Raw genomic sequence first — 14,645 nt, 5'->3', positions numbered from 1 at the left:
GAGGAGATGCGCGACGTCAGCGCGGTTGCCACGGAGACAGCGGCGCGTTGCCGGGGCAACGGCAGCGCGGCGGGAGATGCTAGGGAGCCCCGCGGAGCGCGGTTCGCCGCGGAGCGCGCCGGCCGGTAGGGACCCGCGGGATGCGGGAGGCCCGGGCAGCGCGGGTAGCGGGGTCCGGCGGGCGGCGGGGGCTGCAGGGAAGAAGGGGGCCCCCGGGCGGGCAGGAACGCGGCGGGCCGGGCCCCTCCAGCCTCTTTCGGCTTCGTGTAACGCCACAGCGCTTGAGTCCCTCGGGCGGTAGCTGTATGGGGAAGGAGAAGCCGCCACCCCGCCTGCGGCCTTCCGCGGCCGCGCCTTTGGCACATCGCCACGTTATCTTACTATAGACCCACTGGGGTTTATGGTGTCCGACTGTCAGGATCCCCTCTGGGTTCTCTGCCTCTGTTTGCAGCAGCATTATGAACTCGCTGACCTCCCGTTTGGGGCTCTGGGACTGCAGAGCTGCGACACAACACATCTCCTTTTTTATTCTTCTTTTTAAAAAAAGTTTTCCACTAACCTACACAATTCCAACTCAGGTGAAAGATAAAGCTACATGTACAGAATTGCATCACGTCTGAAAAGCAGCTTCCTCTCTCTCCTTCTCTTCCCAAATCCAGGAGGGGGAAAACATGAATGAGATAAAGGACGCCCTCAGAGGCATAGAGCAGAACTACAAGCTCTTCCTGCAGCAGCAGTTTACCTTTATCGGAGCACTGCAACACACCCGAGAGAACGCGCATGACATGATCAGACCTGTGGCAAGCATCAGCCAGGTACAAAGGATGCAGCACAAAGTTCTCTGCCGATAAGAACAGGGACCGGCGCGGTGCTGTCGCGCACTCGGGTCTAGTTCAGGGATGAATAAATGTTTTTACTAAGGGAAGATGCACAAAACCTCTCAGCAACATTTGTGTACGACTCTGCAAACCAGCGGCAAAAGTAGGGGAGAGGAATACCTGTGTTAGATCTTCCCGCTTACAGAGAAGGAATTTTACTGCTGAGCATCACTTTATGATTTAGTTTAACGCTGTCATTTCGCTGCTGAGGCATGGCCACAAATCCAGGGTACAAGAAAACAAACCAATGCTCCTTCCCCAGCCACACATGGAATGTGTAATCCTTAACTTGCAGTAACCAGCATGCCTGCCTCTTCCCTCTGGTATTGGTGCTGCTGTAGCTTTCTATAGCCCTTATTAAAAATAATGGCTGTGTTACAGAGGTAGGATGATGGATTGAGAGCTGGAAGTCCCAAGCGGGCTACAGGTTTTCTGGTAAGTGAATTGTCTTGGAATTTTTATAACATGGGATGTTTTAAGTAGTGGGAAGAACTTAGACCACCTGCAGACAGAGGGGAAGAAAAGTCTAAATCAAATTAGAATTGTGGATTTGAGACAGCAGAAGCCAGGCACAAAACCCAGATGGATGCCAAAGCCAGAGTGAAAGCCAAGCTGTTATTAGGATTGGGACACAGGAGTCAGCTGGTTGTCTTTTCTAAGGACTGACTCTCTCTAATATAAAGGTTTTGCTCATAACACTGAAGAGGATCATGACAGTCATTCCACTCCAGTTTTTCCAAAAATAGGCACTGAGATTTTGTGTAACATTATGCTGGTTTTAAAAGTGCCAATATTTCAGTGGTTCTGAGCCAGCTCGGACTCTGCCTCTCAGCAGAGGTGGAAGGGCTGCTTGTTGTGGGGATGAAAGCTTGCAGGCAACAACTTCAGCAATTACATTGATCCGTGGCATTGTTTGTGGTACAGCAATATGTGAACTTAATGGTGGCAAACTACTGCCCAGACAGTGCTGAGGGTACAACCCAGGGCGAGGATGGGAAAAGGAAAACAGCAAGTTACTGGGGAGAACAGGGAGCGAGGGGTAAGCACACACTGGTGATGCATTGGGCAGGAACTGAACCACCACCAAAGAAAGTTCACTGGGACAAAACCAGGCATTCATTTTATTTCTCTACCATTCTCCTGCATCAGCCCAAGCCTATTTCTAATTTTGCCTGGGAGGGCACAAGAATAAAAGCAACAAATGCAGAAATATGTGTGGTATCAGCCTACAGCTGACTTGACAGCCAGCTTTCTTTGTATGTAGACACTACATAAAGAAAATGATACTGTACTTGACTACAGCTGCATTTCTAACCCCTGAAAGCTGTGGGAGCATTTTTAGTGTTGAGTGATGAAGTTTTTCAGAGAGAGCATAGTAAGGTGGAAAGGTCAAAGAACACACCATGCTAGGCAACGGCAAGAGCTCCTTAAAGACTTCTAGATGGAGTAGGATATGAAGTCAAATCCCAAGTGGTTCTGAGACGAGCCCCTCAGTCATTGCTTCAGCCAGAGATTCAGATCACCCAGGGAGCCCTGCAGAGCCTGGCTGTGGTCACGACATCAGCCCAGCGTCCAGGCTGTCCATGAGCTCCCCAGGCTGCAGCTCAGCAGCAGATGGCTAATGCAGAGCTGGGCAGTTCTTGTTTCTGTAGTCCTGGTCCCCGTCCTGGTTACTCAGGTGCATTAACTCTGTTGTTGACGTGGACAAAAAGAAGTCCAGTTATCCCATCGGTGAACATCCAGGCTAAAATGCTATTCTCTTTAGGAGAGAACAGAGCAGCAATAAAATCTGCTCATAGCAGCAATATAAAATCCTGCCACTCCCAAGGACAGGATGCTCAGTGAGCAGTGTGGAACGAGGAATCTGGAGTGGAAATGGACACTCAGGGCCCATTTTTTATTTTTCTTACAAACCTGCTGAGTATTTCCCCGAGCACAGAGCATGGCTTTTCTGTATGCAGGAACTGTGCCAGTGTTGGAACAGCTACTTGGTTCTTGTCTTGAAATGCTACAGGAAGCTCTGAAGGTATAACAGCCAGGCTATGACTGCCAACCAGGCACTCAGTATTTTATATTCTGACCACTCATGTCTGAAGTATCTGTAATTTCTTTGGAGAAAATACTTAATCTCTTGGCACAATGTTTCATCATGCAACGCCGTTCACTCCGATTAACAAAAATGCTCAAGGCAAATAGCGAATATCATTGCTGTGACAGCTTAGTAAGGACAGTTCAGGTTAAATGGGTTTAGTTTGCAGTCGCATCTAGTGGTGACAAAGAACCATGAAGAATGCATGATGCAAACACATCACTCCAAATTATTCCCTGTTTGGCCACTGCCCTCACCTCACACCCAGCTCTGCTCAGGCAGTTGTGGCAGTGGCACAGGATGCCCTGCTTGGAGCAGAGAACTCTGCTCATGCTCAGCCTGTTCCTGCAGGGCTTGCAGCAGAGCTGTGGTTTGACCATGGTTCTCCTATACTGCTTCAAAGAGGGAGGAAGGCTCATTGGTGTGCTGACAAGCAGATCTGTTACCCCCTTCTTTAGTCATGATGAAGGACAAGCAAACATCTTGGACATACTCTAGAAATCTTACTGCCTGCTGCAGTGTTGTGGTTTCCACAGTGGCTCACACCTGCACTCACAAGAGGAAGCAGCTTCTCCTCACTAACCTCAGCACCTTTACAGCATAAGTTACATGTAATTTAACATGCACAACCCTGTCTTTCCCCACATACAGGTACAGTCCTACATGGACCATAACTGTAACAATTCCACTGACAGGCGTATCCTCAACATGTTCCTAAACATCTGCAATGACCTAAGCAAGCTCTGCCAGAAGCTAGAAAGTGTGCATCCTCATAACAGCACAACCAACGACATCCTGAGGAGGTGCAAGGTGCTCCTCAGCCACAGCAACGACCTGAGCAGCATCCGAGCCAAGTAGGTGTCTCCATCAGCTTAGTTTCTTTGAGGCGCCTGTCAATGCTGGGGAACTGTCACAGGAATGCATATTCCCACCTGACTTTTCCATCAGTTCTGCTACAACACCCTTCTGGCTTTGGTGAGGGCACAAGGTGCTATCCAGTTTACCATTCCAGCTGGTGGAAAAACATTGCCAGCCTCTGTTCACAAAAAGGGGGTTGGTTTGTTTATTCATTCATACTGGTGCTTGGAAGGGCATACAGAGGCAGGTTAGCACCCTGAAGTCCCATGCAACACTCAGGCAGTTTATCTCCTCCTTCCTCCTATTCCTGCTCTGCAGGAATAATTTCCATGGGGCAAGTGTTTGTACACGCTCTTCAAGTCTTCCAGCTCCAGTCCAACAGCCGAGGTGGTGTGTTCGGCAGGACTCATTTCGCAGGATGCAGCCCTATCTGTGCCTTTTTGTTGTGGGGAGATGCCTGGCTGCAGTTCTGCTCTTCCCGAGGGGTCTCAGGGATGCACTGTGGGCTCACTGGGGTTACACTGCTGGGACAAGTCTGCCATCTGTTTCCTTCTGTCCCACAGATACCCCCATGATGTTGTGAATCACCTGAGCTGTAATGAAGCAAAGAATCATTTTGGAGGGGTGGTGAGCCTCATCCCCATCGTTCTAGACTGCATAAAGGAGTGGATAACCCACACTGAGAAGCTGTCACGGGAGGTGCTGCAAAATGTGAGTGGTGGAAATGCTACCTCTGAGAAGTCGGCACCCCAAGGTGCACCAGATAGGGCAGTCATTTCCCAAACAGCACCTTCTGTGCATCTTGAAGTTCAGACCTCAGCTAATAAGAAAGATAATGTACAAGTGCAAGGGAATAAGCACGTCTGGAAGAAACACCTCAATGACACAAAAAATCACAGTGGGAAACTTAAAAGTCCTTGGAAGCCTCCAGGTAGACATGCCTTTTAAAGGATCAGAGTTCACCCATCTCATGCTTACTACCTTTAATCAGGCGGTTGATTGAAATGATTTCTAGAGATCCTGCCTATCTGAGTCCACTTCCTGAACAGCTGTCCCTCCAACTGTGTAGCCTTGAGCAGGTACACACTCTCACCCTTGCTGGTATTTCCCCTTTGCTCCTTAAAGTTGTATCCCTACCAGCAGTAGTTGTAGCACTATAGCTTATGCCTTTGACCAGCACTGCTGTGAGAGCAGGGAATAGTCAGGAGTAATCAGGTTCTAACCTTTCAGCCATGAATCTTGGGCAGCCTACCTGAAAATGGGATTTCACACTTTCTCAGACTTCTTTCTGAGGAACACCCACTCAGTCACCAAAGCCAGAGGTGTGACAAACCTGCATGTCTGAAGAACATGATGCAGAGCAGCACAGCTGGATTCAGACAAGTGTTTGGGATTTAGACGTGTCCCTGAAGTTCCCTCACCCCCGTTGAAATTTTTTGGTTATCTGGAGCACAGAATCAACGTTTACAGGACACTAATGATGTTTCCCTTACATGCCACTGGCAACCAAAAAGGTCAGTGTGTTTTAGCTGCACTGACTGTGCTCTGCTGCATCCTTCTTGCAGGTTCTCACACCATGGCCAGCACATACACCTCCAAACATCTTCCCTTACACCTTTTCGACTCCTTGCTGTCAGAGCTAGAGATGGAAAGGAGAAAAAAAAACTTCATCTGCACTTAGTTTGGTGTAGTGACAATATCCAAACTTGGATAAAACACCCCTATCATCTCCAGAGCGCTGCAAAACTAACAAAGTCATTCCCAGTCAATGTGATTGATGGGAACCTGGCGGGAGCAGAGAGAGCGAGAAAGCTGTGGCCATTTTCAGATAGTTCCTTTTCAAATTGTAAGTTAAAATGTCTGTGCTTTCCCTCTTTTGAGATGAGAATCCAGCTTGCCTAGCTTTCAAAGATGTTGTGAGGCTCAGCTCATTAAAATTGCAAGGCATTTGAAATAGTCTCATGCTGCTTTTATACCAACACTTTACAATTCCAGCACAGTGACTTTATACCAGTGCTGGAAACAGCTTTCATTCCAGCCTGCTCAGAGAGGGTCAGCAGAGCCACAGGCTCTCCCCATTCTCTGGAGCTGATACACATTTCTGGTGGTGCTTTTATTCAAGCACTGTTAACTACAGACTTAAGATCTAAATAACACAGTGCCTTCCCTGTATCTGACTGCTCTTTTCCCCTCCCACAGGGAAATTAGCTCCTGTCCTTTGCTTCCTGCTGGAAGACACTACTCCTGAATAAACAATTTCCCCTTGCATACCTGGCTCAGTTTGCTAAAGTTGTGGGAAAACTTTTACCTTAAGATGACCAGATTTTGGCAACAAGAAGCCAAAAAGGGAGGAAGAATTAATACAGAGGAGGGAGCGTAGGAAGGAGTGATAGCCCAGATGAAATGGCAACTATCTTCAGGAGTATTTTGATTCCTCACATAACCCCACCTTCTTTTGCACTTTTCCCCCCCTTCCCCTATCCACTTAAACTGCAATGCAATACCTGTGTCCACACTGGAGTAAAAGCCTATTTTTAGGAGACAACATGATCCAACTGCATTGAATCTTGGTGAACTCAAGTGGGTAATAAAGCTTGCCAGGGTCCCAGCAAGGCTTCCAGGCACTGCTGGGGACACAGCCAGCAGGACAAGCCCGTTACCCTCCCAGCTTCTACTTGAGAGCCCTGTTGCAAAGGCAGCTTCAGGCAGAAAAATCAGTGTTGCTCACAGCTGCCCTATTGTGTTTCACGTGGCAAAGACAAGTGTCCGATGACAGTTGCTGTTTTGGAAAGTTTTTCAGTACAAGCACACGCTTCGTGGACTAAAAGATGACAAGTGGTGGGGACACAAGAGACGCTGCTCCCAGATCCTGTTTCCAACCTTCCTTACCCTGTCATATAGTTTAAATTTGAACACTCAGGCTCTGATGAGCCCCACTCTGGCCTCACTGTTCACAATGCCAATGCAGTTGTCCGTTTGTGCTTGATCAAGGTCACCACATATGCAAGAAACAGTTCCCAAACCTTATCAATAATTTCTAGCCTAGCCCTATCCTTTCAGTCTTAAGCAGCCAAATTTTAAGACACAAGCAGAAAAATGAGTGCATAAAACTTGCAGTGTGAGGCTTAGTAATGACATGACCAGGATCTGCTGGAAGACTGCAAAGTTAAGACTCACAAAAACATCTAGACAAATTACTTAATTTCCATACAAGTTCTCCTCTTCCAGAGTGGATGGACACTTCAAAAGACAAAAAGATACAGCAAGAATTGTTTTTCTCTACTACAAATCAAGCTGTTTGAAGAATTTGCATAAACAGGATGTAAATGCCAAACACAGAAGTGCAATAAAGTTTAACTTTAGCCTCAGTGAGCATAAAATTGCAATTTACACACTGAGAAACCCGGCAGGGCCCCAGAGTGACTTACCCAGAGATCTGTCACTTAGTCCAGGAAATAAATGCTGCTTTTTCATTCAAAGACTGAAATAGAGGTATGGGCTGGTAGCAGTTGATCTCAACAGAATCCTGGCCTCTGCAGACTATAAATATCCTCTCTGCTCCCCTCGATTCAGCCAAGGGTCAAACGAGGCTTTTGCCAACCTGTAATTGGGTCAAAACATCCTGTAAGCGAAACACCCAGGCCCAGCACCTCACTCACAGAGGGGATGGGGTCAGGCCCCATGAGGTGATGACCAAGCACTGGGGACGGCAGTGGGCTCCTGAGGGCAGGAGAGGGGTGATTCGGGGGAGAACAGGGACTTAGCATCCCCAAAATGGCATAAGAGCCGGCGGTGGGAAGTGGCGAGCTTGGCAGGGCCTCTAGTGGCCGCGGCCGGGAGGGTGCAGCTGGATTGAAGAGGACATCAGGAAAACCAGATTTAGCCAAGTAGAGAGCTCAGGGACGCCAGAATCGTGCACCCACCTGCCACAGTTACCTGGAATAAAGCTGTGTCTGAGAAGTAAAGCCTGGGTGAACAGTAACTAAGTTTTCTTGTGAAGCTCCTGTGTGTACAAATGTAGGAAGGAATGAAGGAACTCGCTGATTTTCTAAACTCTTTTGTAACCTCTTTTAAAATCTACCATTGCACCAGCAGCTAAGCAGTTCCAATAAATCAAGATCAATCAGCAAAGATACTTTAAATTCAGAAAATGAAATTCTTTCCTTCCCTAATGTCTACTCCATGTTTATTACCTTGGCTGTAAACCACCAAACACACTACTTAGCGTTAGTGAGAAAGGAAGGTACTTGAGTTTTCTCTTTTTGTTCCCTAGTGGATGTGCTTCTGTGGGTAATATGTATCTGATTATTTTTCTTACACTGGCAAGTGTAGCTTTTCAAGGCTAAGCTTGTTAAGGAATATGCAAATGCATTTAAAATAAGGTAAGAACAAGTCAAATTCACTTTCTGCTCTGTATTCATTTCACTTACCCCATGCTGCAGAACTCATGGAACCCCACTCAAAAGGGGCAGAACCACTTACCTGCTCTGTGCTATGCAGCTCCTGGAAGATGTTTCAATACTGAACTTGTTTCTGCATGTTTTGTCTCAGCATAGCTTGGTCCCAAAGAGGTCCGCTTGGAGGGAATTTAACACAGAGTAGTGCAAAACAATACATTTTATTTGTTCACAGTTAAACACAAGCAACTGCCTTGACATTTTAGAACATTCTAATAAGGACAGCAAAACCTCCTTTTGGTTTAAGTTCTCTTTAGCTTACGATTGTACCATTTCCTCGTATTTCATATTTATGGCATTTAATGTGGATTGTTTAACATGCTTACAAAGAGCGAGGCAGGGAACAGATTAACTTGACAAAGACAGCAATTTTAGATTTAACTAAAAGCAGTCAGTTAAAAAAAAATCTGTTTCCACTTCACTGATGGGACCCCTTCAAACAAACTGCAAGTTAACTACATACAGCAGATCCATGATTTTTAGACTTAGAAAAGAAAAAAGGAATTGCAAAATTTGTTCCTCCATAATCTTTGTGGTCCATAAACAAACCTAAAGTGGTTTCCATTACTATCCTGGTGCTAAAATCCTTTTTAAAAGAAGAAAAAAGTCACCTCCTCACTGAGCTTGCATTACCGCCAGGGCACTTCGGTAACCGACAACGAAAACCGCCTCTCCACACAGCAAGTGACCTCGTCCTACAAGACACTCTCCTGGGCTCGGCAAAGCAGAAGGACGGGTCAATGAACTCCTCCAACACACGAGCATCCAGTGGCCGAGCCCCCTTCCAGGTCAATGTGCAAACCGTTCACTCCTGGGGCTGGCACCCGCTGGCGTAAGGGGCAGGAAACCTCCAAATCTGACCGAAACATACGCTACCACGTTTGCTACCACTAAGTCTTAGAAAGCCTATAAACATGTCGACAAAACCAGTCTGTCACTTACAACCAACTCTCTATTTTCTATTCCATGCAGATTCAAGCTTGGACAAAACCACTGAAGTTCACCTTTACTTTCAGAGTTAGGACTGACCAACCGAAAGGACACTGAGAATAATTTAGACAGGCAGAAATGTATTTAGACCCTAGGTGTTATGGAAGAAGCAGAAAAGGGGAGGAAAAGTACTGTCAGGAACAAGTTAGCATATTGCCAGCTGCTCTTAGAGAGTCTTGTTCCTATTCGGGTTAAGAAGGGATTTGAACTACAAGTGCAAGTGTACTTGGACTTGATTTATATGCGAGACGATTCTCAAACAGCAGCTGCCACCCACAGAACATTTAAGAAAAGAGGCCACGTGTGATGCAGGGTAACTGTGAAGCCTGATATGTCTAAGTACACCTGGACCCAGACATATCTAACATTTAAAACAAGCACACTGCCTTCCTAACTGCAGGCTCTGCTCTGTCACGAAGGAGATTGAGTCTGACCACTGACAAGCCCTGATCCCACAATCCTCCTTCACAGAAGGCTCATCATTGACTTAAAACATGATTAACACAGAAAGGCTTCACACAGAGTTCTGATCCGCAGCCTGAGCAGGCTTCCTCCTCAGCCTTGTCCTCTAAGGAAACAGGATGAGGGCAAAGGGGAGATACCTGGAGCCAAATTGACATTGCTGAGCTGAAAAATGTGCTGCAGTCTGAACACAACAGCACTCAAAGGAAACTATATTCTCCAAGACAAGTCTGAAAACATATTCCCAGAAAGAATGAAGCCAATTTCTTGGACTCAAAATACAGTGGCCTTGCTCAGACCAGGAACAAAGACCAGAATCACAAAGGAGGGTCAGGCAGCACAAGCATTTCCCTGATTAGAGAAACAAATGCTCCTCTGCAAACCTTCATAAGCTTGCAATTCTACACACGTTCTGCATGCTCCCCCCTACTCGAGTGAAGCTTCATCTTCCCTCTTCTCCCACCCCAATCGCTTTCCCATACGAACCAGGCTGAGGTCAGTACCAGTCTGTCAGGCAAACACTTAAAATACCAAGAAGATCAGAAGCTAGTGTTTTACCAAGTCTCCAGCATATATGGTCTCTTCTGCATTACAAGCTCCAGTTCCTCATTAAGTGTCTGTTCAAATGTAACTTTCCAGGAAATGTTAAGGACAATATAAACAATGATCATGAATTAGGGTGAATGAATCGTTTTGCAGAGGTACACTGTTCTTTAAACATTTAGATATTCAGAGTCCAACTTAATGAAGACTGGGCTCTGAGGGACATGGGACAGTGGACAGGCAAAATAGAGACCTTTAGATGAATGCACTAGAAATCGTAGTGCTGCTTCTTTCCAGGATGAAAGCAACCGGAGTCACCTGGACAGGCAGCACAATTAACTGCTCTAAATTGAAAGCTTGCAAGGAAATACAAAGCATTCATAGTAGACTCACAAATGTTAATTTGGCCTCATATTGCACTCAAGTTCATAAACGCAGCCACTCAACTGGGGACAGGGAAAAAAGGGAAAAAATACTTGCAATTGCTAACAGTTGTCCCTTCAAATTAGTACACGCTGCTAAGGACTGAATTTGAGAAAGAAGCAGGAGTTAGGCTGGGCCATTCAATTCCAGACCCAAAAATCCACTTTGCATTCATTCAGCAGCCGCCTTCTGTTTCTGGACATCAAGCCTATTCCGCTGCATGAGCTAGCTGCTCAGACCAAAGAAACATAAAAGCTTTTAGTTAAACTTGCATTCACGCCTCCTGTTCTATGCCAAGAATATGAAAATAACACTGATTGACTATCTTCCTTTTTAACTGTGGTCATGATGAGTTTCATTGTAGTCCATGATATGAAGCTGTCCAACACTGCTTTCCTGGATCTTAGGCGAGAGGCTAAGGTTATCGGGGCTTGGAGGGGCCTTTGTCTCCATGCTTGGATCTTTACATAGTTCAGTCTTTAGAGCATCAGAAAGCCTGTTGATGGTTACACCCTCCTCATCACACTGGCTCTCACTCTTGTTGCGAAATAATTCTCGTGCCTTCATTCCAAGGAAGCTCTTGGAGCTGGGGAGTGAACCTACAGTCAGTGGGACAGTAGACGAGGGCTCCAGCAACATGGATGTCTCCCAGCGACTGCTGAATCTCTGGTTCTGGGGTTTTTCTGGGGTGGAGAGCTCACTGCTGCTGCCACCCTTACTGCTACTACTACCTCGAGTGCTGGGAGGTTTGGTCTCTCCATTTCTACCAATTGTTTCTTCACTGTATCCTGCCACAGTATCTTCATTACCACAATCCGGCCTGGTTTGAAAAAAGAATGAGGATACAGTGACAAGGAAATGGTAGCAACTGTTTACAATGACTAGGGAAACACTGGGGAAGGCAGGTTACTTTGATCACTTTCTGTTTCTGCTACTGCAGATGTACTTCAAGAGTTTTCCTTTCACAATTTTGTAGCAAAGCAGAAGGGACTGAGGGTAACCAGAAAAGTAAGTGTCACACACTCAGCTTTGCAACATCCAGTGTTTTAAGTCCAAAGCTGACAATAATCTCAAAGCAGAACGGAACTGGCTCCTGATCTGTTCAGGTAAAGGAGGAGACCATTCTTGGATTGTAGATCGTTCTTTTAACTAACCCAAGCACAAGTGATCACCACAAATCTGCTGGCAGTGCAAGAAATTATCCTGATGCTGTAGCAGAATTTGGTGTAGAAAAAACCAAGCATGATTGAAAGTACAGCACTAGCTTGATGCTTTAGGCAGACATATGTAAAACAACTACCTAACAAGTGTAACACTTTGTAGATTAAAGGGACTGGTCTATGACACAAACCAGAGCTTTCTCTCAAACTTCGAGTAACAGTTCAGCTATCTGAGAAGTACTTCATGAGCACTTCCAGTTTTGTCAATGGCTCTGAGCAAAGTCCCAAAATAGATTCAATCTGCAAAAGGGGGAGTAACAGAAATATTTTGAGATGATACACCCAAGTGCTAGGAATTCCACAAGGATACCAGCTTTCAAGGAGCTGGTCATGAGCCAAGCGTATTTTACATCATCACCCTTACCTTTCTTCTGCTGCTTCAGCTGCTTCTGTTTTATCATCTTCAAGTTTTTTCAGTAGGCTGCTCTTCTCCAGCCGGCCAAAGAGATCCAAAATCTCCAGCTCAAATGCCTGAGTGATTCTTTTTTGGGCCTTGTACCTACTTTCTACTGCTTGCAGCTGACCTCTGAACAGAAAAAGACACCAAAATCCATCAGGTCCAGTGTCTCCAGATTCTACCTCAACTGTAATAGTGCATCTGTCAATACACAACTCAATTTTTACACAGGACACACCTACCTTGCTTGGATTTTGACATCTTCCAGGTATTTCTTCTGCTCCAGGAAGAGGTGGTCCTTTTTAGCAAGCTGAGATTCCAGTTCAGCTATCCGTTTCTGGGAAGCATCAAGCCTTTGGCTTTGCTGTTGAACACACAATTTTGCTTTCTCCAGTTCTTTCCGAAAAGCAGCATGCAACATTTCAACCTCCTCAAAGGAAAGAACACAATGTTAAAGTATAATTTGATCGTGTGTTATTTTTGTTAGTATTTAGACATGTCTCAGTTGCTATAAATAGGTACATTTTTAAGCAAGATGGAATAAAAGAAGTATTTCTAGAAACGGATACAGAAAACGAGACACTCTGAGGATGTGCACTGTTAAGTTACTGTGAAAATAACTACACATCACTGGCATTTATTAACACATTCATGTTCATTATGAAAAACTCTTTTCAGCAAAGCAAACTTGTCAGTTCTGCACAGGCTTAGAACAGACAAACTCCATTTCAAAACCACTTTGCAACATGACTTTCATTAAATACCACTAAAATACTTCTTTTTGTTTGGCTTATTATTCACCTCTAATTACTTGCTCTCACGCAGGAGCAGTTACATTGTCATGTAATTTACTTGCTCCTAATTAAAAAAAGGTTTCTTTGAAGTCAGGAAGTAAAACCATATGAACCACAGAAGTTTTAGTGAAGTTAATACTAACTCTGAATAGGAAAAAGACTGAATGAGAGTAAGACTGCTTGTTTTAAAACAGCACCTCACAAAAATACATGAAATCCTGGTTAAGATCTTTCTACATATTCTAGCACTCCTACCCTGCATTATACACTTTCACAAACATAAGAGCCCAATGTTACTTCACCAGCAATAGTCTGCTGCCAATTACATTAAGAGAACATTAAGAGTCTTGGCCTTTAGCAAGAAAAAAAATTACTAATAATTTACATCAAGTGGCTAAAACTGACTTCAGGTGTACCCTAACATCGCCTTCTCAGCTTTCAGACACAGGATACTGAAGATATTCCATAAGCCTGCAGTGTGAAAAATACCTGAACAGAAGATCAAATATGAAATCCAATCCCTGAAAATCGATTGCAAAGTATCTGTTAAATTATGAGGCTTTTCCTTCATTGTCAACACAAGGCTGAGAACAGCTTGCAGATGACCTCAAGTGAAGTCTTCCCCAAAAGGCCTCCTCTGCAAGCATACCTTTGTAGTGTCTGTGTGCTTGTGCTGCAGCTGCTCCAGGTACAACTCATTGACCTCTCCAAGAACCAGAAGTTGCCTGTTCAAGAACTCCATCTGCTGTTGCACTGATTCACTGTTGGAAAGCTTCAAAGAGGAATTGAACGGAATTAAACATTGGATTGAATAGTTCAGTGAGAGAGTCACATCTGACAGGCATTGTGTTCACAGGGTATTTTATAAAGGAGGGAAACAAAGACAAGAATCCAATGCATCATAGGTAATAAGTGTTAAATAAATCAGTTTTGATAAAGCTGGTGACAGTCCATACAGAACTTCACCTTATAGGCATTGTTCCCCTTAAGATAACCATGTTTCCACTTACACAAGAAGGCCATTTAACTTCTGATATGAACAGAAAACCTCAAGATCTAGCAGAGCTTTAATACCAGTTCATATTTCTCAATCTGCAAATTCCTGCTGTGGAAAAAGCAGCCAAAATGAGAAGTTTCAGAAGCCTCTCAACCAAGTTTAAAGTTTTTTCACCAAAATACATTTCTCTGTGTTCTTTTTATGCAATTAATATCAGATTCTATGGAACTAAGCACTGGCTTTTTTCAGAACAAGAAAGAAAAGACACCTGATAAAAACTATCAGAAAAAGAAACAACCAACCAAACAGAAAGACACAAAGGGACTCTGGGAAGAGTGACTTTTCTTACCTTTTGAGAAACTTGGCTAAGCAGCAGTTCAGTGTGACACACCTTGTTGTTAGCCTTCTTTAATTCTAACCTCAGATCTGCAATCATATTCCGGCAGTCTTCCAGCTTGGTCTGTTCAAACGAAGACACCAACTTACTCAGGGTTCTGAAGCTTTAATAAGGACTAGCAACAGGAGATGGCAGGAGGC

The 14,645-nt window shown here is 44.9% G+C and overlaps 3 protein-coding genes across 10 annotated transcripts in view; 1 reads left to right on the top strand and 2 right to left on the bottom strand.

Annotated features, from left to right (window-relative positions):
* Positions 1 to 8,387, bottom strand: part of AK8 (adenylate kinase 8) — a 75,354-nt gene extending 66,967 nt beyond the window's left edge. The window contains exons 1-2 of the mRNA XM_030506793.1: positions 8,308 to 8,387; positions 7,254 to 7,426 (exon numbers count right to left, since the gene is read on the bottom strand). The gene's annotated coding sequence lies outside the window, so the exon portion shown is untranslated. The remainder of the gene's footprint in view (positions 1 to 7,253; positions 7,427 to 8,307) is intronic.
* Positions 32 to 6,093, top strand: SPACA9 (sperm acrosome associated 9). Its single transcript, XM_030506817.1, has 4 exons — positions 32 to 125; positions 660 to 815; positions 3,619 to 3,821; positions 4,389 to 6,093. The coding sequence occupies exons 2-4, from the start codon at positions 672 to 674 to the stop codon at positions 4,771 to 4,773; spliced, it is 732 nt and encodes a 243-aa protein (XP_030362677.1). The 5' UTR covers positions 32 to 125; positions 660 to 671; the 3' UTR covers positions 4,774 to 6,093.
* Positions 8,388 to 8,424: 37 nt separating the features above from the next.
* Positions 8,425 to 14,645, bottom strand: part of TSC1 (TSC complex subunit 1) — a 28,879-nt gene continuing 22,658 nt past the window's right edge. For 7 of the 8 annotated variants that reach the window (XM_030506753.1, XM_030506760.1, XM_030506756.1 and 4 more), the window contains 5 exons: positions 14,458 to 14,568; positions 13,761 to 13,883; positions 12,560 to 12,747; positions 12,285 to 12,446; positions 8,425 to 11,520 (listed from right to left, as the gene is read on the bottom strand). In XM_030506753.1, coding sequence (XP_030362613.1) covers positions 11,034 to 11,520; positions 12,285 to 12,446; positions 12,560 to 12,747; positions 13,761 to 13,883; positions 14,458 to 14,568 — 1,071 coding nt within the window. In that variant the 3' untranslated portion in view covers positions 8,425 to 11,033. The remainder of the gene's footprint in view (positions 11,521 to 12,284; positions 12,447 to 12,559; positions 12,748 to 13,760; positions 13,884 to 14,457; positions 14,569 to 14,645) is intronic. The other variant, XM_030506759.1, reaches the window with a different exon arrangement.

The sequence above is a fragment of the Strigops habroptila genome, chromosome 15, assembly GCF_004027225.2.
Source record: "Strigops habroptila isolate Jane chromosome 15, bStrHab1.2.pri, whole genome shotgun sequence".
NCBI classification, from domain to species: domain Eukaryota; kingdom Metazoa; phylum Chordata; class Aves; order Psittaciformes; family Psittacidae; genus Strigops; species Strigops habroptila.
Note: the sequence above shows the minus strand (reverse complement) of the source record. Positions and strands in the feature narration are given on the sequence as shown.

Bases quoted from the DNA above. Each gene is read 5' to 3' on its own strand.
- SPACA9 (XM_030506817.1), top strand. From the start codon at position 672: ATGAATGAGATAAAGGACGCCCTCAGAGGCATAGAGCAGAACTACAAG. The intron at 816-3,618 runs GTACAAAGGATG...CCCCACATACAG, and splicing joins CTGTGGCAAGCATCAGCCAG to GTACAGTCCTACATGGACCA. The intron at 3,822-4,388 runs GTAGGTGTCTCC...TCTGTCCCACAG, and splicing joins CTGAGCAGCATCCGAGCCAA to ATACCCCCATGATGTTGTGA.